Source organism: Haliotis rufescens, unplaced genomic scaffold (genome assembly GCF_023055435.1).
Source record: "Haliotis rufescens isolate VD_foot unplaced genomic scaffold, xgHalRufe1.0.p SCAF_46, whole genome shotgun sequence".
Taxonomy (NCBI): domain Eukaryota; kingdom Metazoa; phylum Mollusca; class Gastropoda; order Lepetellida; family Haliotidae; genus Haliotis; species Haliotis rufescens.
Window position 1 is genome coordinate 1,083,894 of NW_025964179.1, and position 25,737 is coordinate 1,109,630.

The 25,737-nt window shown below is 41.5% G+C and overlaps 2 protein-coding genes across 2 annotated transcripts; one reads left to right on the forward strand and one right to left on the reverse strand.

The window, feature by feature from the left end:
• Positions 1 to 522: 522 nt before the first annotated feature.
• LOC124141579 (E3 ubiquitin-protein ligase TRIM56-like) lies at positions 523 to 6,870 on the forward strand. The gene is made up of 3 exons (XM_048383242.1): positions 523 to 805; positions 2,488 to 2,560; positions 2,854 to 6,870. The coding sequence occupies exon 3, from the start codon at positions 2,877 to 2,879 to the stop codon at positions 5,082 to 5,084; it is 2,208 nt and encodes a 735-aa protein (XP_048239199.1). The 5' UTR covers positions 523 to 805; positions 2,488 to 2,560; positions 2,854 to 2,876; the 3' UTR covers positions 5,085 to 6,870.
• Positions 6,871 to 9,640: 2,770 nt separating this feature from the next.
• Positions 9,641 to 25,451, reverse strand: LOC124141580 (ankyrin repeat and KH domain-containing protein mask-like). The gene is made up of 4 exons (XM_046509590.2): positions 24,951 to 25,451; positions 22,311 to 22,383; positions 11,654 to 11,716; positions 9,641 to 10,773 (listed from the first exon to the last, which is right to left on the reverse strand). The coding sequence occupies exons 1-4, from the start codon at positions 25,437 to 25,439 to the stop codon at positions 9,776 to 9,778; spliced, it is 1,623 nt and encodes a 540-aa protein (XP_046365546.2). The 5' UTR covers positions 25,440 to 25,451; the 3' UTR covers positions 9,641 to 9,775.
• Positions 25,452 to 25,737: the final 286 nt, after the last annotated feature.

The window sequence follows — 25,737 nt, forward strand, 5'->3', positions numbered from 1 at the left end:
TGTGTTTAAAAAGCGTACGGCATCCAAACATTTGTAACAGACAAAACTCTCCACCTGACAAATTATTTAAATAAATATTATCAGACAAAATTAACCAAATGTATATGTCTATATTGGTTGCGTGTTATATATATTAAACGGCCTCGTATCATGAATGACATTGACTGTTTTTCACAATTTAGAAATATGATTCAAGCAAGGAACATGCGTAACATTCTCTCTTATTTACGGTGAGGTGAAATGGGGTTTAACGTCGCGTCCAAGATTATTGCACTTATATAGCGACGTGCATGTACGTGTGTGTGTTTGTGTGGCTGCTTGTACTAGTCCGGACTGATGCCGATTTATAGTGCTAGCTCACTGAGATACCATGCCGCAGTTTTACATGAATACCCCACTCAGACACAGTATACTGACTCCGAACCGACCAGTCCTTGTTTTAGCCCCTTAATGCCGAGCGCCAGACAGGGTAACAACAAGTACCATCTTTTAACGTCTTTTGGTATGACGCGGTCGGGGATCGAACCCCGGACCTTCGGCTCTCCGGGCGGACGCTCTACCACTAGACCACGGAGGCGGTTCTTATTTACGACAAACGATTAGCGCCATACATCAATACGATAAATGACGGTATGAACACTTTATCTAGATCTGATACAACACGCACTGATAGCTCACTGTTCAAAGTGCAGCGTCACACAAACTGGGCGAGTAACTCACGGTGTCATGTAACAAGAGGAATGTTGTGGTGAAAACCTGGTTTTCTGACCCTGATCTCATGAGTGATTTTCAAGTATTCAGTAAGGTAAGAAACCCCATCTAGATTGTGCCATTTACCCCGCTTACAACAAGTCATTTACATATGGTATTAGTCTGTCTGTTTGTTTGTTTGTTGTTTAACGCCGCACTCAGCAATATTCCAGCTATATGACGGCGGTCTGTTTATAATCGAGTCTGGACCAGACAATCCAGTGATTGACATCATGAGCAGCGATCCACACAATTGGGACCGACGACATGCATTAACTAAGTCAGCGAGCCTGACCACCCGATCCGTCGCCTTTTACGGCAAACATAGGTTGCTGTAGACCTATTCTACCCCGGATCTTCACGGGTCTGTTTATGTATTCTATATGCCCTTTGAGAAATCTGTAATCTATTTTTATCTACGTTACATATCTGTGTATGTTGTCAAGTGATGTATTGTGTAAAGTTACGAGTTGTCGATTGAAAGGACAATAACTTACCGTTGATCATGAGTCACCAACACACTGATTTATGTCCTGCTTGTGCGAGACCAACTCAGTCGGACCCTCGAAGATCCCGGGTAGAAGAGGTCTTCAGCAACCCATTCTTGCCGTGAAAGACGAATGACGGTGTGAGTGAGTGAGTGAGTTTGGTTTTACGCCGCTTTTAGCAATATTCAAGCAATATCACGGCGGGGGACACCAGAAATGGGCTTCACACATTGTACCCATGTCGGGATTCGAACCCGGGTCTTCGGCGTGACGAGCTAACGCTTTAACCACGAGGCTACCCGACCGCCCCTGACGAATGACGGGATTGGGTGATCAATCTCGCTGACCTTGTTGATGCATGTCATGGTACTCCAATTGCGTGGATCAATGCTCATGATGCCAATCACTTGATTGTCTGGTTCAGACTCGATTAGTTGCCGACTGCCGTCATATATATGGAATATTGCTGTGTGCGGTGTTAAACAACAAACAAACAAACAAGCCAACTCTGTCCAAGGACTCAACTGCCATCCCCTGTGCAGCATTACATCTAGACGGTGAAAACAGCCACATAGATGGTGTGCTTGTCCAACCATACGAACAGACATCATAACACGAATAACAGAGTGTCGATATCTGACCTCAAATGGCAGATAAGCAGCAAACGCATTTGTGTTATGTTAAAAAAACTTTCCATTCTGTTGTTTTCCTCATCCCACTGGGGCGGTGGGGATGGATCAGTGGTTAAGACTTTCCCTCGTATGTCGAAGACCCTAAATGGATACAATGCGTGAAGCCCATTTCTAGTGTCCCCCGCCGTGACATTGCTGTAATATTGCTAAAAGCGGCGTAAAACCATACTCACTCCTCATCCGGGTAGCATAAACAGTTCAAGATGGGATGTGTTTCGTCTTCATGATCATAAATTGTCCATCTCGACGTTCGGTTCAGAAAGGGCGGTGGCATAGCCTAGTGGTTGAAGCATTCGCTCATCATGCCGAAGCTCGGGTTCGAATCTTGGGAACAATTCAATTTCTGGTGGGGCGGTCGGGTAGCCTAGTGGTTAAAGCGTTCGCTCGTCACGCCGTGATATTGCCGGAATATTGCTAAAAGCGGCGTAAAACCTCACTCACTCACTCACTCCCAATTTTGCTGATTTCGTCATAATATTTTCTTTGTATTTATGTTATTAGTTTAAGACTGTGTTCATAAATTGATCCGCCAGACAACTTAAAATTCATCATTACAGATACAGGAACTTGAGGAAAGTGATGCGCTGCGTGGGAAACACATCCAGGACTTGACGGAACAAAATCAAAAAGGTTGGAATACTATAATCTGTTGGGAACATTGAAAACTGTCTTTATCATGAGCGGGCGGTCGGGTAGCCTAGTGGTTAAAGCGTTCGCTCGTCACGCCGAAGACCCGGGTTCGATTCCCGATTAGGGTACAATGTGTGAAGCCCATTTCTGATGTCCCCCGCCGTGATATTGCTTGAATATTGCTAAAAAGCGGCGTAAAACCATACTCACTCTCTCACTCAATTTCTGGTGTCATGTCCCGTGATATTGCTGGATAAGCTAAAAGCCTCTTACAATTATACTCACTCATTCAGGTGATGACACTTAAGTGACGACTATGTCCGCCACGATCCAACTGGACGATGACTTCTTCGTGTGCAGCATCTGCAACGACAACTTCAGTGACCCGAGGTCACTACCGTGCCTCCACAGCTTCTGTCACCAGTGTCTACGACAGCACATCAACTACTCGGCCACTCTGTCCCCGCCCTCCTTCCTGTGCCCTGTGTGTAGGGGGGTTACTCTAGTCCCTGCAGAAGGAGCACCACCCTCGTCATGGGCGGACTTCTTTCCGGGAAACTTCCTGATGAAAGAACTGATGGGTAAGAGAGTTGCAGGAACACCAGGCACGTCTCCAGGAGATACTGCAGGTGGTTCTCCAGCAGGTGCTCGGGAGTATTGGTGTGTGGACCACCCCGACTGTCCGCTCAACATGTTCTGCGTATCCTGTAAAGCTTCCTCATGTAGAAAATGTATGTTCTCGAAGCATATACACTGTTCGGTAACGGTCAAGCTCATACCTCAAGGAAAATCCACAACAGAAGACATGGGCATATTCGTGGAAAGACTTAAACGTGAAATTACGTCAGTTCGGGATCAAGAAATATGTATACAAGATGAACTGGCGTATTTGGCAGGTCAGGCGGAGAAAGCGCGGACAGGTATTCATAAGCATATTACAAAGTTTTACTCAATGTTAGAAAACGCAAAGAAGAAACTTCTTTCCAAAATTGATACGGAATATGACCATTTGACGAGAAGCCTGGAGAATCAGCATATTGCAGCCAAGGAGCACCTGGAACAACTCAGGAATTCAATGTCTGCTGCTACGGCGATAAGGAACCAGGATTCTGACACCACTGAACAGTTGAAGAGAAAGATACAGAAGACGCTGACATCTGTCAGTTCAGCAGAAAGTCTCCAGTATGAAAGGATGAGAATATCATTCACTCCTGATTTCTCCTGGCTCGATAAAGACTTCAGTCTTGGTTCAGTCGCCTTCTATAACTCCAGAGTCCCTGCCTCTGATGGAGTTTCAGCAGACATGCCAAGGTCACTGTCATCCGATTGCGTGCCACCGTGCCGCGAGGAGGCCGTCTCCCTTCGACATCACACAAATACAATGCTAAGATCGACTTCTGTTCCCTGGTTTAATGAAAGTTGGAGCAAAAGGGAACTTGGAATAGTGAATGAACATCCAATGAATCCAGTGACTCCGTACCTGGGTAGAGACAGTGATGAATCAAATATACCCGTGCTGGCGACAGGGGGAGGTAGCTCTGCACTACCCCTGGTTGATACCTCGCTGTTCAGGCACTCAGCTCCTGTTATCTACCCCGGTGGGGAGAGGGATCCGGAGCTTGTCCAGCCCACACCTTCACCTCAAGTGCCTGACAACGAGTCAAGCTCAAAACAACCTACGAGAAATAGTTACAGCGGCTATGAACTAGTAGTTGATCTGAATACTGATTCAGATGAATGCGCGAGTACACAGAAGAAGCTCATCTCTTTCAATGTGATGAGAACGTATCAGTTGAGTACGAGTGACGACGAGTCCTTGCCTGTTGTCAAAAGCATTGTTGCGTTGTCGGAGGAATTATTCATGGTGACTGACGCGGCAAATAAATCGGTGAAGATATTTAACCAGGACGGTCTCTGTTCGAGTATATCGTTCCAGTCTCAACCCTATGGACTAGCTGTTGCGTCACAGGACAGAGCACTTGTCAGTTTTCCAGAGAATAAGAAAATTGTAGTTATTTCCGTTGGAAAGGAACTGAAGATTATCAGCACGATTCAATCAACCAAATCTTACACTCGTCTTATGCACTATCGCCCTGGAATGACGGCAGCGCTGTGTGCCGACTCGGCCAGTTTAGACGTACTCAGTCTGCAGGGCAAGGTCATGAAGACATTCCGTGTGTTCGATCGCCTGCGGGAGGATATCCCCTTCAGCGTTGACATCAAACAAGGTTTCGTGATATGGGATTCTACAAATTCAAGTCTAATTTGGAAATCTAAGACCGGAAGCACGACATGTCAAGCGACTTCCGAATATGTTAAAAATAGAATCGTGTCTGGCCTTGCCTGCGATTTACTGGGAAATGTGTACATTGTTCAAGATGGCGGGGTTGTCAAGGTGACTTCAAAGGGAGACTACTCTGGTGATGTTGATCATGTCTTCTCATGTCAGTCCATTTGTTTCTCCCCCAGGGGTCATCTATACGTGGCTGAGATCGGCGGACATTGCAAAGTACATTCTCTGTAACGACAGCATTCAATGTGTGAATAAGATGGAGACATTAGTGACAGTCACGATCTGAATAAGAGAGAGACATTAGTGACAGTCAACATGTGAATAAGAGAGAGACATTAAAGACAGTCATGATGTGAATAAGATAGAGACATTGGTGACAGTCATGATGTGAATAAGATAGAGACATTAGTGACAGTCACGATCTGAATAAGAGAGAGACAATGGTGACAGTCATGATGTGAATAAGATAGAGACATTAGTGACAGTCACGATCTGAATAAGAGAGAGACATTAGTGACAGTCACGATCTGAATAAGATGGAGACATTAGTGACAGTCACGATCTGAATAAGAGAGAGACATTAGTGACAGTCACGATCTGAATAAGAGAGAGACATTAGTGACAGTCACGATCTGAATAAGAGAGAGACATTAGTGACAGTCACGATCTGAATAAGAGAGAGACATTAGTGACAGTCACGATCTGAATAAGAGAGAGACATTAGTGACAGTCACGATGTCAATAAGATAGAGACATTAGTGACGGTCACGATCTGAATAAGATAGAGACATTAGTGACAGTCGAGGCCTGAATAAGAGAGAGACATTAGTGACAGTCGATGCCTGAATAAGATAGAGACATTAGTGACAGTCGATGCCTGAATAAGATAGAGACATTAGTGACAGTCGAGGCCTGAATAAGAGAGAGACATTGGTGACAGACATGATGTGAATAAGAGAGAGACATTAGTGACAGTCACGATCTGAATAAGATAGAGACATAAGTGACAGTCGAGGCCTGAATAAGAGAGACACATAAGTGACAGTCATGATGTGAATAAGATAGAGACATCAGTGACAGTCGATGCCTGAATAAGATAGTGACATTAGTGACAGTCGATGCCTGAATAAGATAGTGACATTAGTGACAGTTGATGCCTGAATAAGATGGGGGCATTAGTGGCAGAAGATGTCCAACAGTTTTGCTTGGATGAGTTCAAGCGAGGAGATGTCGTCGCTACTTTGAAATTGCATCCCAATGATTTGTTGACCATTGTGACGTCATCGGTTACCATGATGTAATAGTCAAATGACATCACTAATCTGTCTGTCACGGAAGCTTGATAGATGTACTTTAACTCTCAATACACTGTTTTTTACTGTTTCCAAACAAAGAAAAGTAGGAGGAATGATTTTGGATGAAAATAGAATCTCACCTTTGTTTCTTTTGATATCAACTACATCAGCACTGAAGGTTTAAATATCCCTGGCCAGCACTTAGGTGAGACTCCCTATTTTTCATCCATGCATGCCGAATAACCCGTGCCTCGCCATATCCAAATTACTGCTGTGATGAAGTCATTCCTTCTGACGTCATAGTGGTGTTATATAATTTTGAGTAATGTTTTAATTTGAAGTTTACACAATATACGGCTTTTCCATTGGACGAGTGGTCGGTCATATGACCGCGAAACCGACGTTTTGACGTTCATAACTTGTTCCCAAGACTGTATTAAACACTGACTGACTACTTCCACATTCCTGGGGAAAACCCGGGGAATTCTCAAGCACGAATGAATACAGAAGTGTTGTTTCTCATCGGATAGACCTTTCAATCTTTTAGCGGCCTTTTAGCGGGTTTACATTGGGTTAAGTCAGAGAGTTTGATTGCATGCCCGTTCAAGTATATCCTCGCTACAACCCACCCTAGAGAACATGCTGAGGTGGATCCATATCCAGAAATGTTCGAAATGGTTCAATGTATAAGTGTGCCAGGCTTGATGTTTTAAATCTAAAGTGCACAATTTTGAAAAAATCCAGCCTTAACCGTCCCACTAGAAGACATCTACAGCCAGTGTCATCCACACGGTATAGACTTATTGTGTAATATATAATTATGTAATATATACTATTATGTGGAAACATAACTCTCTATCTTTAGTATGCGATGTGTTCTAACGTTCATCATAACGTGTGCTTTAGTATGATTGGATTGTATTGTTGTTTAACGCCGCACTCAGCAATATTCCAGCTTTATGTCGGCGGTCTGTAAATAATCGAGTCTGGACCAGACATGCCAGTGATTAATATCATGAGCATCGATCCACGCCATTGGGATCGATGACATGCATCAACCAAGTCAGCGAGCCTGACCACCCGATCCCGTTAGTGGCCTTTTACCACAAGCATAGTCGCCTTTTACGGCAAGCATGGGTTCCTGAAGATCTGTTCTACCCCGGAATCTTCACGGATCTGCTTTAGTATGAAGTATTGCAAAGTGGTAGCATTACCAGGGAGTTATCGTACTTGAACGGTTGCCTGCCAAATGTGTTAATGGCAATGCCATTACTGCTGTACAGTATCATTATTGTGTATGCTTTCTAAGGATACTTATTAGAATTACTCCTTGTGTAAGGGAAATGGTTATAATAATTATAATGTGATATAAATTGGTTGTATTTATGTATATATGTGTCTATCCTGAAACTATAACTTATTCCCGATAAATAAAAACTCACTACGTAGCCAGTGTTTGTTTTGTTTGTTGTTCAACGCCGCGCTCAGCAATATTCCAGCTATATGACGGCGGTCTGTAAATAATCGAGTCTTGACCAGACAATCCTGTCATTAATATCATGAGCATCGATCCACGCAATTGGGATCGATGACATGCATCAACCAAGTCAGCGAACCTGACCACCCGATCCCGTTAGTCGCCTTTTACGACAAGCATATCATTTGCACTCTTTATTTTGATCAACAGTTTATATCACTGAAAAAGTTACCAATTGACCTTGGATCTGATGTTGTTGTCTCCATAATGTAAATAGTTGTAGTCAGTCTCAGTGTCTCTGGGTTAACGTTTACACTCATCATGCCAGATACGGGATTAATTTCCGAAATGAGTATAATGTGTGAAGCCTGGTGTCCTCCGCCATGATATTAATGTAGTATTGTCAAAAGCCACATTAAACCACGTGCTCATACTCACTCACTCACTCACTCACTCCTTATTTCATGAAGCTCATGTTACCTCTTTAGGTTCAAGTGCATGTGACTTTAAATAATGTTCACTTATATCTTCCCGAGGCAAGGGAGTTTAAATTGTTTGATAGGCATTACTTAGAAGTTGATGGATGACAAGATAGACACAATTTTTATGGATAACAACTTCTTTAATACTATGAAAAGCGACGTTTCGGTATAGATAAAAGAAGAAGAAAAAAATGACTTCTATCAATGTTTTCACTGAGAATTATAATAACAGTTAAATGAAACAAAGTTTTTGCCATATTCATGTAACCGAACATATTACCTGTGATTAAAGTTATAATTCGGATAGTTTAATGAAAAATATTACAGCCAATTTTGTCAAATTATGCATTTTCCCGTCAAGTTATGCAATTATGACCCCTTCAAAATTCATGCACAAACTTGCAAGCTTACTACCAAATGAAAATTGTGTACAGATACCTTCTTTGTGCAATAGAAAAGGTTTAACGTATACAGGAAAGCCATCTTCCCGAGGCAAGAGAGTTAACTGACTATAAAAGTCCAGTTTCCACCCTTGCCGAACTAGGCTGGAATTCCTGGGCTCGATCGTAGCGCCCCCACTGGCTATTACGAGTTATGTCCCTTCTATGCCTCTCCCATTGACCAATCAGATTCCACCTCTCGTATCACTTGCGTTTGCTTCAAACAAAACGTTGGCGCCCAGTCAAGACGATCTGATCGATAATCAAGATCTATATTGTGATAAAACGTGTCTTACATCGCGAAGTGAATCAAGTCAGTTCAAAACATGAAAAGATTTAGAAAATATTTGCTGACAACGAGTTGGCGGTGCACATGCTTTGTAAATCCCGCAGTCGACAGAAATCTGCCATTCGTGACCAACTCGTGTTATTCCGGGACAAGCCGAATAGCGACTCGTGCTCGTGCCATTTTTGCAACTAGGTTCCGTCTTAGCGCAAACGGGCATACCTAAAACAATTGTCAACTCGTTGCGTAATGGTTCACATATATTTCCCCATATATTATATATATTTCAGATGCAATTTAAAGGTCATCGGGACGTGCGACATTATGCAGTATGATTGAACACATTTCACTGTGTCTTGGGTATAGACATAAGTAAAATCAAAACTTATTTCTGAGGGCGTATTTGACAAAGAACTTGAAATCATACGCGCATTCCGATTGGTTTGTCGTATTTTCGCACATACATTCATCAATAGGGGGACGAGTCTTCTTGAGTGTTACAGAAAGGGGCGAGTGGTGACGAATGCGAAATCTGCATGACACTTTACAAACCGGATTTCGATTTCGGTGCGCGATTTTGATTGGACTATGCATAAACTCGTTAGTCCAGCCATAAATGTAACTCCATAATACCAGCCTAGTTCGGCAAGGGTGGAAACTGGACTTTTAAAGTCAGTTAACTCACTTGCCTCGGGAAGATGTGTGTTTACATACCAATCATACATCATCTCGATTTACATTCAGTTAACAATTTTCTTACCTGATTATGCGAAGTTCAAAACACAACAAATGACAAAATGTCTGAAAAACTTTTTACAAGTTGTATTTTCTCCAACAAGCAGTTTCACCCTAATCATGACATATTTACACACAACGACGTGAACGGCACACCACGTCACTGTAAGCGTCTCCTTCACCGTCTACACAAACACGACACTGACGTCACTGAGCGCCGCGGGACTCCAGCAGATCCGCCACTCGCTGATGTCCCCAGTCTCTCGCCACGTCCGCCGCTGTCTCCCCCAAGTTGTTCTTGGCGTCGATGTCGACTACGCTCAGAGACAGCACAAACTCCACCGTCTCCATGTCTCCTCCAAAACAGGCGAGGTGAAGGATGTTGTCACCGTACTTGTCCACCAGTGACACATCGGCTCCTTTATTCACCAGGAGCTTCACCACGTCTCCGTGTCCCTCCCATGCTGCCCTCATCACCGGTGTCAAGCTCCTCCATCCTCTACTGTTGATGTCCACCACGTTCAGTGACAGCACAAACTCCACTGTCTCAATGTATCCTCCACTACAGGCATGGTGAAAGATGTTGTCACCATCCTCGTCTTCCAGTGACACATTGGCTCCTTTACTCACCAGGAGCTCTAACACGTCTCTGTTTCCCCTCAGTGCTGCCCACATCACTGATGTCATGCTCCTCCATCCTCTACTGTTGATGCCCACCACGTTCAGTGACAGCACAAACCCCACCGTCTCCATGTCTCCTCCACTACAGGCGAGGTGAAGGATGTTGTCACCGCCCTCATCCACCAGTGATGCATTGGCTTCTTTACTCACCAGGAGCTCCACCACGTCTCTGTGTCCATCGATTGCTGCCCTCATCACCGGTGTCAAGCTCCTCCATCCTCTACTGTTGATGTCGACGTTCAGTGACAGCACAAACTTCACCGTCTCCATGTCTCCTCCCCAACAAGTGAGGTGAAAGATGTTGTCACCGTTCCTGTCCACCAGTGACACATCAGCTCCTCTACTCACCAGGAGCTCCACCACGTCTCTGTGTCCCCCCCATGCTGCCCTCATCACAGGTGTCCTTCTCAACCTTCCCCTACAGTTGACGTTGACGTTCAGTGACAGGAGCCGCTTCACCTCCTCCAGGTTCCCGTTCTCGCTGGCGTCACAATGGTGGCGGCAGTCTGCTGGTGATGGAGTCGCTGGAACACAATGTAAACTCTGTACAAATCCAGACATTTTCGTCATACATATACAAAGTTCACACCTCAACGCGTGGATACGTGACACGATACGTCATCAAACACTGCCAACATGGCTGACAATACAACGATTCGGGGGAAGGGCGACAGCTGGTTCATGTAATCAAGGATTATGTAGTCAATGTTTCAAATCTTTCCGTTACATCCAGACCGCCTCCGTGGTCCAGTGGTAGAGCGTCCACCCGGAGAGCGGAAGGTCCGGGGTTCGATCCCCGGCCGTGTCATACCAAAAGACGTTAAAAGATGGTACTTGTTGTTACCCTGTCTGGCGCTCGGCATTAAGGAGCTAAATCAAGGACTGGTCGGTTCGGAGTCAGTATACTGTGTCTGCGTGGGGTATTCATATTAAACTGCGGCATGGTATCTCAGTGAGCTAGCACTATAAATCGTCGCTATACAAGTGCAATAATCTTGGACGCGACGTTATACCCAATTTCACCTCACCTCACCTTCTGTTACATCCAGCAGTTGTAACATTTATCTATGTACGGCTTCAGAGTGTTAACGTATGATGAATTGAGCTTTATAAGATGATACTGTCAGTATCGTTGCTGTTTGGAAATATGAGGATAATAATATATTACATTGATGTATGTCAGCCTGTTTGTTTGTTGTTTTACGCCATACTCAGCAATAGACCAGCAATAAGATGGCGGAAACAGACAATCCAGTGGTTGACAACATGAGCACCAATCTACACAAGTGAGATACGATGGCGTGCAAGTAGCAAGTTGGAACCTACACGGGTCTATACCCCAGCTTGTCAATTGTTGGAGGGATTAAAGTGTGAGTTTTGTGCCTGCTGGGTTCCCCCACCTACCCTGTGTAGCAGGCTTTTGTGTTGTCACTGGTGTCCCCTTGGTCCGACTCGGATCACTCGAGGCTGTAACACAGAACATGCTGTTCAATAAACAACATAATACAAACCATATAAGCATTAGATTCTTTACATACAAGATATGGCCATCGACATATTTTATGTATTTGAAATTTTCCCTGATAAATACAATTTCAAAACCATCTATCTTAGTAGAGGTACATATATAAGGTAGTCTAGCGACTAACAAATCACCCAAACGACAATCCTAAATATACAACACACGCTTTTTGGCACTGTCAATACAATTGTTGACTTTTTCAAATTAATAGGATAATAAGAGATTACATTTATCAGCTTATTATTGTAGAGACTGTTCATGTGAAGGTTTGTGGAGTGAAATGTCTGGCATGTATTTGTTATATGTTGATGTGACCAACATCTCGTACAAAGAAGCATCCCCCCCCCCCCCCCAAACACACACACCCTCCACCCCCACCCCACACACCCCACCCCCACACCCCATATATGCTGAAAGCTATATATTGACGGTAAACATTATAAGTACTGGCCCCAGAGTGTTTTTTGACTTTCAACAAATGTGTGTCAAATTTATTCACTGATGAACTTGGCTTATAATACATTTGCTGTGGCATAGGAATTATTAATATACCGTAGCATGGTGACTGACAAATCTTGGAAATCACTTAAATTTATTAGATTCAGATTACTTTTAATCTAACCCCTGCGTCTATAGGACAAAACACTTCCTTAATTAGTCCAAGCTGCACACTGCCTCTGTGCTAACCGCTGAGATATATCTCTTCTCTTGGTTGAAATGTTGCAGGAACTGAACTAACAGATTGTTATTTTGTTTGGAACATAATCATACAACATACAACATAAATGAACATTACTACACCACCGATAGAAATTGGCAGTCCTTGCCAAACACTCCAACAGTTCAGATATCATAACGACTAGGCTAGTAAACATATGCCATTTTAAGGGGTTTATATGTTACCCTTACAAGGAAATGAGGACTAAACATGTTAGTTTATATTGCTGTTCACAGAAAAAAAGACAAGATCTAAATTAAACTGAAACACAGAATATGTGCATTTATTATATTGGAACATCCGATGAGGCCATGAACATCGGCTACCTACCCATAATTCTAAATTATGGAATGATTAGTATTTTAGTTTGACTTTGTTAATTTTGGCTGGAATTGCTATGACAATAAATTGGTGTCCGCAAGTTGGTGCGTTATTTCGTTGTGGCATAATATCTGCATATGAGTATTAATACTGTGAATAGCAAACCTACATAGTACATGCAGGTCAAATACTGAACATTGTTTTCTAATTTCCATTGCCTTTTATGTTATTCCTGTGTATTTATATAGGTAGATCTATTTGTTGTCAGTGAGAATCAATGTTCATCGTTATATATATTTTGATCAGGATATGACGGCAAACAGTGTAATTCAAACAGAGGAAAATATATTTCTCGTGCATTTCAACGTCTGTGGACAGTGGACACTTTACACATTTTTTACATCGTCAAATCGACAACCGTCTTGATAGTTTCTCTATGTCCATATTGCCTTTGCCAACTGATGATAACAGGCTACTAAATGTAGTGTGCTGCGACCTATCGTAAATTATTTGTTGTTCCAAGTGACTTTGCTTGATGTTTTAGTCCCCAACTCCCCCATACAAACACTCTCTTAACTAGACTCTGAAACTGGTGCATTTTACATAGTTTTGAGGTCTCGGGCAATACAATATTTCAAACGTCGATATACGACATGCTACAAAATAATATTTCAGTGATGACATTTCCATGATGATGCAATGAATGTAAAAGGGCAATAGAGGTTATAACGCGAGTGTGTTTGGGGATGGTAAATATACTGCATTTATTCCTAATACAGGATATTTACCATCCCCAAATACACAAGCGTGATAACCTCTTTATCATATAATATCATTCTTTAATTCTGTGTTTCAAAATCGCTTTCCCTCTCTCACAAACATCACCGAAACATTGCGAGTTTTCCTGGAATGCTCGCATTAATATTTATTTCGTCACAGGGTTAGTGATTTGTCAGTCGGACAGTGACAGTAGCCAATATAGTTCCAACTGAAATCTGTTTCTTATACAGTGGCGAAGCAACATATACGCAAAACAACAATTGTTCTTAATTGCCTTTCGCGGCAATCCATCGGTCTGTCCGCTAGAGTAACTGCCCTTTGTCAAAGGGAAGGTACTCTTACCCTAGTCTATGAGACGTCACGGCCACGGTCAGACGATGTTGACAGTCGGTCTGTCGTGTCATAACGTTAAGAAGTGTAGTCAGATGTACACACAGCGACAAAACGAAACAAGGTAACAATTCAAACATATTTCGGCCAAATCCAAGTATTTTAATTTGTGGAGAAGGTTTCAAGCCGCAGAGGTCTACAAGCACAGATATGGCTACTGATCCCGCTTAGCTAGGCCTCGTGCCCTCGCAAAATTATTTCGAAATTTATATCTCCAAAGTTGCCAAAACTTATAAAATGCCTTAGCTACGTCACAGTTAGACACTGATTTTCAGTATATTAGACTATTCTTTTGATAATGATAGCAATCATCCCTGTAGTTTATCCGGATTCCCGATGGTTAATTCTGACTCAATCGCCGAATGACGAGGGCGACGCCATGTTTGTTTATAAACAGTGAAAGTAGTCCCTACTTGACCTTTGATATTTGCATCTCTGTCCGCATATGACCCCAGCGGATATCGTTTTTATCCGTTGGAAACCTACCCATTATATGATAAACAGGTCTACTTGACTAAGCGCCTGTGTTACACAGTGTTAATGGAAATGCCGATTGTCCGTGTGGCATGCGCCAAATTGTTTTCGCCTTTAACGTCAGTTCTAGCTTAATCATAAAATAATGAGAATCGTGCACTTTTGACCCTATATATTCTACATTTCCTTGCCATCCTTAAAAAAAAAATGTTGGTGCCCTGCACATAAATTTTCCGGATTAGAAGAACGAAGCTGAGTGTAAAAATATTGAGGCTGGTACATTTGGCCCTGGTCAATAGTTGGGATGTATTTCAGCAGATTTCTGCCATTCTATGATGCAGAACAACGTTTTAAAAAATGTGAGCGAAAACACACAACCGACACTTGACTGAACAGATTTAGAATAATCTTATATAGTCTTGAGTCTCAGTTGTAAATAATTGTTATTAGTTCAGAGGATGAAACGTACAAGCATATATTTTGCAATATACTGATTAGAATAGAACAAGCTTTTCAATTGAAACGAGGCGTGGAATTTTACATCCAGACGTTTGTTTATCCCCAAGGACGGGCTAAACAAACCTCTGGGTTCAAACATTGTGTGAAGCAGGGACCTGATTCCTTCAAAACGTATTCTGTTGTACACCAATCTTACTATATTAACAATGTTTGTTTCATTTAATTTCCTACAAGATTCTGAAGTACAAACTGATAACTTACCAACCGACGTAGGTTTCTTTGACAGACGAAGGGGCGAGCTATGACGTCAATGTAACGTGTCTGGCTAGGAGCATGACATAGTTTGGCGCCCGACTGCTTGTGCCGATCACTCTGAGATATACTAGATATACAAGTCTTACTACAGTCTTACCATATTTCGTTTCAGATTGCATGGAATTAACAGTCACAAAATTGTTCGATGCGGGCGTTGGTGCCCTACGAATTAACTACATCTTTAGCGTGGATCGATGGTCATGACATCAGTCACTGGATTATCTGGTCCAGACTCGATTATTTACAGACCACCGTCGTATAGCTGGAATATTGCTGAGTGCGGCGTTAAACAACAAACCTTCACAAACACACGAAATGAGCAATCCTTTGAAAGTTTCATAACCACATCATGTGCATCTAGCTGTTGCTCAGCGTACGGCATTAAATAATATGCAGCAGTCAAACAAACCGGCCGCTGTTGCTCTTCCTCCACCACGTTCGTCTCACGTCGACGCCATATCACGCCCCAGGCCGTCGATCCTCGTCGGTTACGGTAACATGTAGAGCAACCCCCTCGGTAAACACTATTTCATGGCTTAAGTTGCTGCAATTTGTACAACAGAAAACACCTCAAATCACAATAATCAGCGATACCGAATTTCGGCTTTGTTTACATCTTAGCTCGGCCCCACAATGCATTTGTGGAATGTTCAAAGACACGTGATAAAATTGAAGCAAATTAATAAAAAAAAATTTTTTTACAAATCCTTCTGCCTGTTTTTGTTTTTATATCCACACACTGGACGGATAAGGAAAAAGGACCTTAGTCGTCTCTTAATATTTATGCGTGACCCTGGGGTCAAACTCCAGAATGAGGCTATCCCCGCAAGCTGTCAAAATGGCATCGGAGCATCGCCGTGTTCTCGAATGTGTTTCCGATGCGAGATGAAATAAATTTATGAGTTTCCATCGTTGTTCCGGTCGATTTATCTTTGCGGAAACGATGACTGGCAGCCATCCGACAAGTTATAGGGAAGTTGTTCATCGTAAGTCATAATTTTCATTCATGTTTTTGCAAAACTGATGAGCGAATATGGCTTACCAACAATTGATTTTATCGCAGCTAACATACGAAGTACTCGTGCTTTTTCTGATTACAATATTGATTTCTATTCTCGTCACATTAATACGACATACTATCATATATAATTCATATAAATATCCTGGGTGTCCTTGTAGAAAGCAATATTAGCGTGTTGGTGATCGTAACTTCAATACCTTAACATAGAGACAGACCTACGGCAGTCTTAGGTCTAAGGTTGTTTTGTACAACGGCACCCGGGAACTAATATTTATACTAATGTAGGTCATATGATGATAACATATCGACTTTCAAACAAATACATTTATTCTGGTCAGAATATACAATATTTCTAGATTGGAAATGGACTACACATATAAAGCTCATGTGAATGCCTACACAGACATAAATAAATAATGTATAAAACAGTTACAGTTGTTTTAATTTATGCTTTATTGGATTCTTTTTACGATTTATATTTATACACAAATTAAAAATTAATTGGGGGACTTGAATGAATTGAATGTTTTATATTTTAGTCCTAGATTTGTGTGTTGTAAACAAGTACACCCCCGTGCAAAGAATACTGAAATCAGGGACAATCCCATCCATATTTGCATGGACTGTGGCATCTTCCCGAGGCAAGAGAGTAAACTGACTTTAAAAGTCCAGTTTCCACCCTTGCCGAACTAGGCTGGAATTCCTGGGCTCGATCGTAGCACCACCACTGGCTATTACGAGTTATGTCCTTTCTAAGCCTCTCCTATTGACCAATCACATTCCACCTCTCGTATCACTTGCATTTGCTTCAAACAAAACGTTGGCGCCCAGTCAAGACGATCTGATCGATAATCATGATCTATATTGTGATTAAACGATTCTTACATTGCGAAGTGCATCAAATTTCTAATCTGAGCACCTTGATTATAAACATAAAAAGATTTAGAAAATATCTGTTGACAACGAGTTAGCGGTGCACATTCTTTGCAAATCCTGCAGTCGGCCGAAATCTGCATGACACTTTACAAACCGGATTTCGATTTCAGTGCGCGATTTTGATTGGACTATGCATAGTATCGTTAGTCCAGCCAAAATGTAACTCCATAATACCAGCCTAGTTCGGCAAGGGTGGAAACTAGACTTTTATAGTCAGTTAACTCACTTGCCTCGGGAAGATGGGACTGTGGCCGCAACACCAAGGAAGCCCCCCTCGATCATATAGGCCAGAACGTCATAGCGTAAGAATTTACAACTATCCACTATAATGATATGTGTATTAATAAATGTCATTCATCAATGTTGCATTATAACTTTTTTAATACTTTTTTTATGAAACATTTATATTAAATGAGTATTATTTTGTTTGTAGTGTGATGAGAACCTGGTTCCAGGAGGAGGTGTGATGGACATGAGGTTGAAGGGAATGATCATTCCACACAGAATGTGGGGTGTGAGGCACAATTTGAAATGAAGGAGATGCAGGTCCATGTTGAACAATGGGAGAACCATCTACTCAATAACCATCTGGCTCTTGAGAATTTTGGAGTATCAAGACCTAGAACTGACCCGTTTCATGCAATATTATATTTCTTTACTGACTGTGATACTTTCAAGTGATGTTTTTATTTTGATCAACCCAGTGCCACCAAAATGTGTAGCATGTATTATGTTTGTTCTGACACTGTTTTCTTGGCTGGAAGACCCAGGACTATGCTGTTGACTGCACTGAAATAAAAATTCAAATCCCATAGGCCTTTGTCCTCAACTGAAAAATGTTATGCACTTTACAAAACTAGCCGCCCACTCTAAAGCCTGATCTGTATAGCCCCTCATGATGCTGTGAACTTTGCATCATGTTTGTCTACAGGTGGTATGTCTGATGCTGAGATGACAAAGCTATGAAGTGGTTGGTATTTTTCTTGATCTTGTACAGCCTGGTGATAGTGTGGGGGCAGACCAAGGCTTTACTATTGCCACTACTTTGCACACAAGAAATAGTCTCAATATTCCCCCTTTCCTATTTAACTGTAGTCAGCTTTCAGCTGAATAAATAGGAGGAATACAAACCTTAACATCCTTGAGAGTCCATGTTGTAGAATTTTCAAAACTATCAATCAGCTGTGGACAGTTGCTTGATTATGGTTTCCCTTGCACACTCTTATAGAATTGTGCTAAAATTGCATGTGAGAGATAAACGTGTCAAATCGTTTGAGACGCAAATATTTTATTACACAATGTACATACATTGTATTTTAACTGATGTCCATAGCACTGGCTCGATCTGTCTGATGGCACAGAAACAGTCTGTTGCAGAAACCTTCACTTCAGATAAATCTGAAAAAATACATTGAAGTTGTGAAGAAAAACTTGCAGATGTCAATTGTATGAATGCAATTTAATAAGCGTTCTACTATTAAACACTTCAAACATTGTGTCGAGTCAATTTGACTTTAAAAAAAAAAAAAATTTCATATAATTTGCATTAACAGGATAATCTGCATGGTCTGTTACCCAGAATTATTGTTGGAGTTTAATGTAACTTCCATACCCATTGATTCAAATTAATTTTATTAATTGAACATGAATACGACATATTTATTTCATAGCCCTTACCTCTTAGTTATGTGGAGTTTCACATGAGTCGGGCCACAGGAATCCTTTGCACGACGCTGGAAATATAATAATTACTACATACACACATTCAACTGTGAAACAGAACTGAATTTAATGGAAGATTTGTGGATGATTATGGTTTATACAAAAAAACAACTATTTAGATCTATAGCCAAAAACCATTTGCGTTTATGACGGTTGAATTATACGTGACACAGTATAAACTATAACCTTAATAATAATCATATTTAATTAGATCAATAGACTACCGTAATACCCCAAAACACAAGAATTAAAATAAATAAAATATAGCGCTTACACACATTTAAAGGGCTGGTTATCAGTCATTATGGCTGTCTTAGCCCATTCATGTTACGCCCATCAATATTAGTTCAAAACAACAGCATATGCCATGAAAGGTAACGTGACCTGTCAAAGTGGTCATTGTTATTTAGTGTAAAAGCACACTATACGTACTTTTGATACTGTTGATGAACCCATCGCTGTTGTAATGGAATCCCTTGTTCAACGGGGAACTCCTTGCGCTCTTAGATTGTCTTTGAACAAAATATTTGACGAAGCTGAACGAGACGAGCGATAAATCACTTCCGGGTGTTTGCTCTGCCGCCATGCGGGGAAACCTCGTTTGGGAGTTTGACCTTGGGGTCATACATACATTTTAAGAGAGGTCTGTTGAAATAAACTCATCATTTTAGTGGTGTAAAGGGGTACACAGACATTCAAGTGGACCAGCCCGTCATTTTCAATTTAACTTCAAAGCAACGAGAGCGTCATCGTGCTTCAACTATCACAATCGTTCAGGACAACATCATACTTTATTGCACTACAGATGGGGCTAGAACAAACTATATTTCTTAACTATTACTCAACAGTGTGAGTACATGACGTTGTAAGATAATCTAACAGCAGGCGAGGTAACAACAAGTACCATCTTTAAACGTCTTTGGGCATGCTGAGATGCAAGTTTCATCACCTATTTGTTCCAGATGGACGTGTGAGATATCAAAAGGAAACTTCCTCAACAGCGCCATTGGCTTTTACCATACTAGTAAAAACGCATATTGTATTCCGCCATTCCTGTCGTTCACATACAACTGGTGGCCATATTGCTACGTATACGTCCAGACATTTGGCAATTATACGTAGCTTCAGTGACGTGTGTGAAATGTTGCGTCGTCGTTCATTATCAAACCTCTGAATCCTTGCCAAATTGTCGCGTGATGTGCGTGAAGGTCTCGTGGTCGTCTCGTGGACGTCTCGTGACTCGTTTTGTCGTCAGCTATCGTTCGGAAATCTTTTTTCGGCACAATGGAGAAATCTGATGACTTAGTGAATCGGTTAAAAAATGTAATTCTAAAACAGAATCAGAATGGCCAAAATCCGGCCACTGCATGGAAAACCTGTAATGTACAAAACAACACAAATGCAAAGGCGTGACCTGTACAATCACCACGTCTACTTAAAGAGATCAGTTAAAGAGAGGGAGTGAGTGAGTTGGGTTTAACGCCGCTTTTAACAGTATTCCAGTTATATCGCGGCGTGTCAGCTTAATGTGGGAGGAAAGCCCGAAGTGATGCAGGTCTCAGACGTTTACCACTCCGGTGAAACCCATGAGCACGGGTATGGTGCTGACAAACCTAGAAACATAATCGGGGCGAACCGGGATTCGAACCCACAATCATAGGTTTCTGGCGTGCCCAAGGGACGCAACTTTGCACAACGAATCGCGGCGCCTTAGACGACTGGGCCACCAACTTCCCGCTGCCATTAGAAACACAGGACTGGTGTATCATGTCTACTGCACAGTGTTAGAAGTGTTAATGACACTTCCCGCTGCCATTAGAAACAGGGCTGGTGTATCATGTCTACTGCACAGTGTTAGAAGTGTGAATGACACTACCCGCTGCCATTAGAAACACAGGGCTTGTGTATCATGTCTACTGTAGAGTGTTAGAAGTAGAAATGGTGCTACCCGCTGCCATTAGAAACACATGACTGGTGTATCATGTCTACTGTACAGTGTTAGAAGTGTTAATGACACTTCCCGCTGCCATTAGAAACAAAGGACTGGTGTATCATGTCTACTGTACAGTGCTAAAAGTGGTAATGACACTTCCCACTGCCATTAGAAACACAGGACTGGTGTATCATGTCTACTGTAGAGTGTTAGAAATGTTTATGACACTTCCCGCTGCCATTAGAAACAGGGCTTGTGTATCATGTCTACTGTACAGTGTTAGAAGTGTTTATGACACTTCCCGCTGCCATTAGAAACACAGGGCTGGTGTATCATGTCTACTGCACAGTGTTAGAAGTGTTAATGACACTTCCCGCTGCCATTAGAAACAAAGGACTGGTGTATCATGTCTACTGCACAGTGTTAGAAGTGCTAATGACACTTCCCGCTGCCATTAGAAACACAGGGCTGGTGTATTATGTCTACTGTACAGTGTTAGAAGTGTTAATGACACTTCCCGCTGCCATTTGAAACACAGGACTGGTGTATCATGTCTACTGCACAGTGTTAGAAGTGTTAATGTCACTACCCGCCGCCATTAGAAACACAGGGCTGGTGTATCATGTCTACTGTACAGTGTTAGAAGTGTTAATGACACTTCCCGCTGCCATTAGAAACAAAGGACTGGTGTATCATGTCTACTGTACAGTGTTAGAAGTGTTAATGACACTTCCCGCTGCCATTAGAAACAAAGGACTGGTGTATCATGTCTACTGCACAGTGTTAGAAGTGCTAATGACACTTCCCGCTGCCATTAAAAACACAGGGCTGGTGTATGATGTCTAAAATTCACCAGCTCCAGCCTTTGTTGTTTATATTTCACAACTTTTGAGGTACAATCAAGTACACTTATTCCGCCAAGATTTCAAAAACTGTAATCTGACACTTGCTCAGAAGATGTTTGATCAAGGTTACAACATTCAAGGCCACAGTAAAGCTTTCAAAAAGCTTTATGGTAAACATGTGGAGAACATTTCTGAATTTGACGCGTCAGTGACAAAAATGATGTCCGATACATTTCCCTTATTTAACTCCCCTTTTCGCAAACACCAGGGCCCACTTGCACAAAGCGATCTTAGCGCTAAGATGATCGTACAATGTTACTCCCGTACTTTAATATAGGCTTAAAATAGTTGTAGCGCTAAGATCGCTTTGTGCATGTGGGCCATGGTGTCATTACATGTTCATGATAAAGTGAGTGAGTGAGTTTGGTTTTACGCCGCTTTTAGCAATATTCCGGCAATATCACGGCGGGGGACACCAGAAATGGGTTTCGCTCATTGTACCCATGTCGGGAATCGAACCCGGGTCTTCGGCGTGACAAGCGAACGCTTTAACCACTAGGCTACCCGACCGCCTGCTCATGATAAAGACAGATTCAATGTTCCCAACAGATTATGGCATTCCAACCTTTTTGATTTTGTTCCGTCAAGTCCTGGATGTGTTTTCCACGCAGCGCATCACTTTCCTCAAGTTCCTGTATCTGTAATGATGAATTTTAAGTTGTCTGGCGGATCAATTTATGAACACAGTCATAAACTAATAACATATATACAAAGAAAATATTATGACGAAATCAGCAAAATTGGGAGTGAGTGAGGTTTTACGCCGCTTTTAGCAATATTCCGGCAATATCACGGCGGGGGACACCACAAATGGTCTTCACACATTGTACCCATGTCGGGAATCGAACCTGGGTCTTCCGTGTGACGAGTGAACGCTTTAACCACTAGGCTACCCGACCGCCCACGCAAAACTGGAACAAACGGTCAAGCATGTCATTGGCGTGGTCACCATGGCAGCAGAAACTTAGTCACTTCGTTTGGAAAATTCAAAATTTGTAAAGATTAAAAAACCAAAGCAACCTGAGTATTTACAGGTTGAGTACTAGTATATACAAGAGTATTTACCTGACAGGTTAATTATATACAGTAGTATTTACCTGACAGATTGAAAATAGACAGGAGTATTTACCTGACAGGCTAAGTATATACAGGGGTATTTACCTGACAGGTTAAGTATATACAGGAGTATTTACCTGACAGGCTAAGTATATACAGGGGTATGTACCTGACAGGTTAAGTATATACAGGAGTATTTACCTGACAGGTTAAGTATATACAGGAGTATTTACCTGACAGGTTGAGTATATACAGGAGTATTTACCTCACAGGTTGATTATATACAGAATTATTTACCTGACAGATTGAGTGTATACAGGGGTATTGTCCTGACAGGTTGAGTATATACATGAGTATTTACCTCACAGGTTGAGTACGAGTATATACAAGAGTATTTACCTGACAGGTTGAGTATATACAGCAGTATTTACCTCCCAGGTTGAGTATATACAGGAGTATTTATCTGACAGGTTGAGTAAATACAGGAGTATTTACCTGACAGGTTGAGTACGAGTAAATACAGGAGTATTTACCTGACAGGTTGAGTACGAGTATATACAAGAGTATTTACCTCACAGGTTGAGTATATACAGCAGTATTTACCTCACAGGTTGAGTACTAGTACATACAAGAGTATTTACGTGACAGGTTGATTATATACAGTAGTATTTACCTGACAGGTTGCGTTCAAGTATATACAAGAGTATTTACCTGACAGGTTGCGTTCGAGTATATACAAGAGTATTTGCCTGACAGGTTGAGTATATACAGGAGTATTTACCTGACAGGTTGAGTACTAGTATATACAAGAGTATTTACCTGACATGTTAAGTATATGCGGGAGTATTTACCTGACAGGTTGAGTACTAGTATATACAAGAGTATTTACCTGACATGTTAAGTATATGCAGGAGTATTTACCTGACAGGTTGAGTACTAGTATATACAAGAGTATTTACCTGACATGTTAAGTATATGCAGGAGTATTTACCTGACAGGTTGAGCATACATAGCAGTATTTACCTGACGGGTTGAGTTTATACAAGAGTATTTACCTAACAGTTTGAGTACTAGTATATACAAGAGTATTTACCTGACAGGTTGAGTACTAATATGTACAGGATTATTTACCTGACAGTTTGAATATATACAAGAGTATTTACCTGACAGGTTGAGTACATACAGGAGTATTTACCTGACAGGTTGAGTATTTTCAGGAGTATTTACCTGACAGGTTGAGTATTTTCAGGAGTATTTACCTGACAGGTTGAGTATTTTCAGGAGTATTTACCTGACAGGTTGAGTATTTTCAGGAGTATTTACCTGACAAGTTGAGTATATACCGGAGTATTTACGTGACAGGTTGAGTATTTGCAATAGTATTTACCTGACAGGTTGAGTATATACCGGAGTATTTACGTGACAGGTTGAGTATATACCGGAGTATTTACGTGACAGGTTGAGTATTTGCAATAGTATTTACCTGACAGGTTGAGTATATACCGGAGTATTTACGTGACAGGTTGAGTACATACAGGAGTATTTACGTGACAGGTTGAGTATTTTCAATAGTATTTACCTGACAGGTTGAGTACATACAGGAGTATTTACCTGACAGGTTGAGTATTTTCAGGAGTATTTACCTGACAGGTTGAGTATATACCGGAGTATTTACGTGACAGGTTGAGTACATACAGGAGTATTTACGTGACAGGTTGAGTATTTTCAATAGTATTTACCTGACAGGTTGAGTATATACAGGAGTAATTACCTGACAAAGGTTCAGTATATAGTGTTGTTACATGGAGGCTCTCTGAATGTCGCACATATTTACACCAAGCACCACTTACCGTGTATGATAGTGTACTGTGTTGTTACAGGTACAGGTAAGATACCCGAAACATTGCTTTCAAATCAAATAGTGATAAAATACCTATTGCTGATGGTGATGCAAGGTCACTAAGTGGCTGTGTTATATGGCAATGTTGTAATTGGATTACATAGTTTATGTCAGGATTCAGTAACATAACATAGTTCATAACATGGGGCACCTTATGGTATGTTACCAGGTAAAATACCAGGCTGAATGGTCTGATATAGAGACTTATACACTTTTGAATGTGTAAATTGTGTTAATGTCTGTACTTACTCTTTGCTGTATTCCCAGCAAGTCCCTATGAATGTCTTTGGTCAGCTCGCCTCGTAATTTGCCAAGACTCTTTTTGAACATGTCTCGTTCCCGTTTAACTTTTCTGAACTGTCGTTTAACTGAGCGAAGTTGTGTCTTTGTGTTATGCACCCTTGCTTTCAGACTGTTAACTACATCGAGAACACGTCCACGGATAATATTCCCAATGTAGTCTCCTTTCAGACTGTCTGTAATCGCTTGCTTCACTAGAGGTTTTATCAAGGCAGGGATGAACGTGTTAGTCAGTTCTTCTTTCAGTGATAATTCCAGCAAGTCAAAGTTGTTACTTATTTCATTCCTCAAATCAACAACTGTGCCTTTCCACGCCTGGATCGTTCTGTCAAGCAGGTTTAATTTTTTAGAGAAGGCTGGGAAACTTGTATCAGCATGTACGTCTCTGACACCACACACCGACATTAGAATGATGAATACAACTCTTGTTAGTTCCATCGTGCAGGGATTGTGTCGAGCTCGCCGAAGTTACGAGAAGACTGAGTGCGTTGGTGCTGGATTAACATCGAACTTGGCCCGACTCAAGTGTTTGACAAAAAGCCAACTCGTCAGGAATGCTCTGACAGAAAATTCCTGTGTGTACATGTGGCACCACAGCAGCAAATAAGGCGGGCAACTTCATCAGAGTATCGTGTTTCATACCAAGTATGTTGCCACAATAGTCCCGTGTTGAGAGTATTATTACTTTTGAAGGAACTTGAAAAATATTAGATTTCTTGTTTATATTAATTAATCT

What these genes read in the sequence shown, in the direction of transcription:
- LOC124141580 (XM_046509590.2), bottom strand. Translation starts at nt 25,439, where the DNA reads ATGGAACTAACAAGAGTTGTATTCATCATTCTAATGTCGGTGTGTGGT. An exon ending in TGCTGGGAATACAGCAAAGA is followed by an intron (nt 22,384 to 24,950) that starts GTAAGTACAGAC and finishes TCATCATTACAG; the next exon opens with ATACAGGAACTTGAGGAAAG. An exon ending in ACAAAAGCCTGCTACACAGG is followed by an intron (nt 10,774 to 11,653) that starts GTAGGTGGGGGA and finishes ATTGTGTTCCAG; the next exon opens with CGACTCCATCACCAGCAGAC.
- LOC124141579 (XM_048383242.1), top strand. Translation starts at nt 2,877, where the DNA reads ATGTCCGCCACGATCCAACTGGACGATGACTTCTTCGTGTGCAGCATC.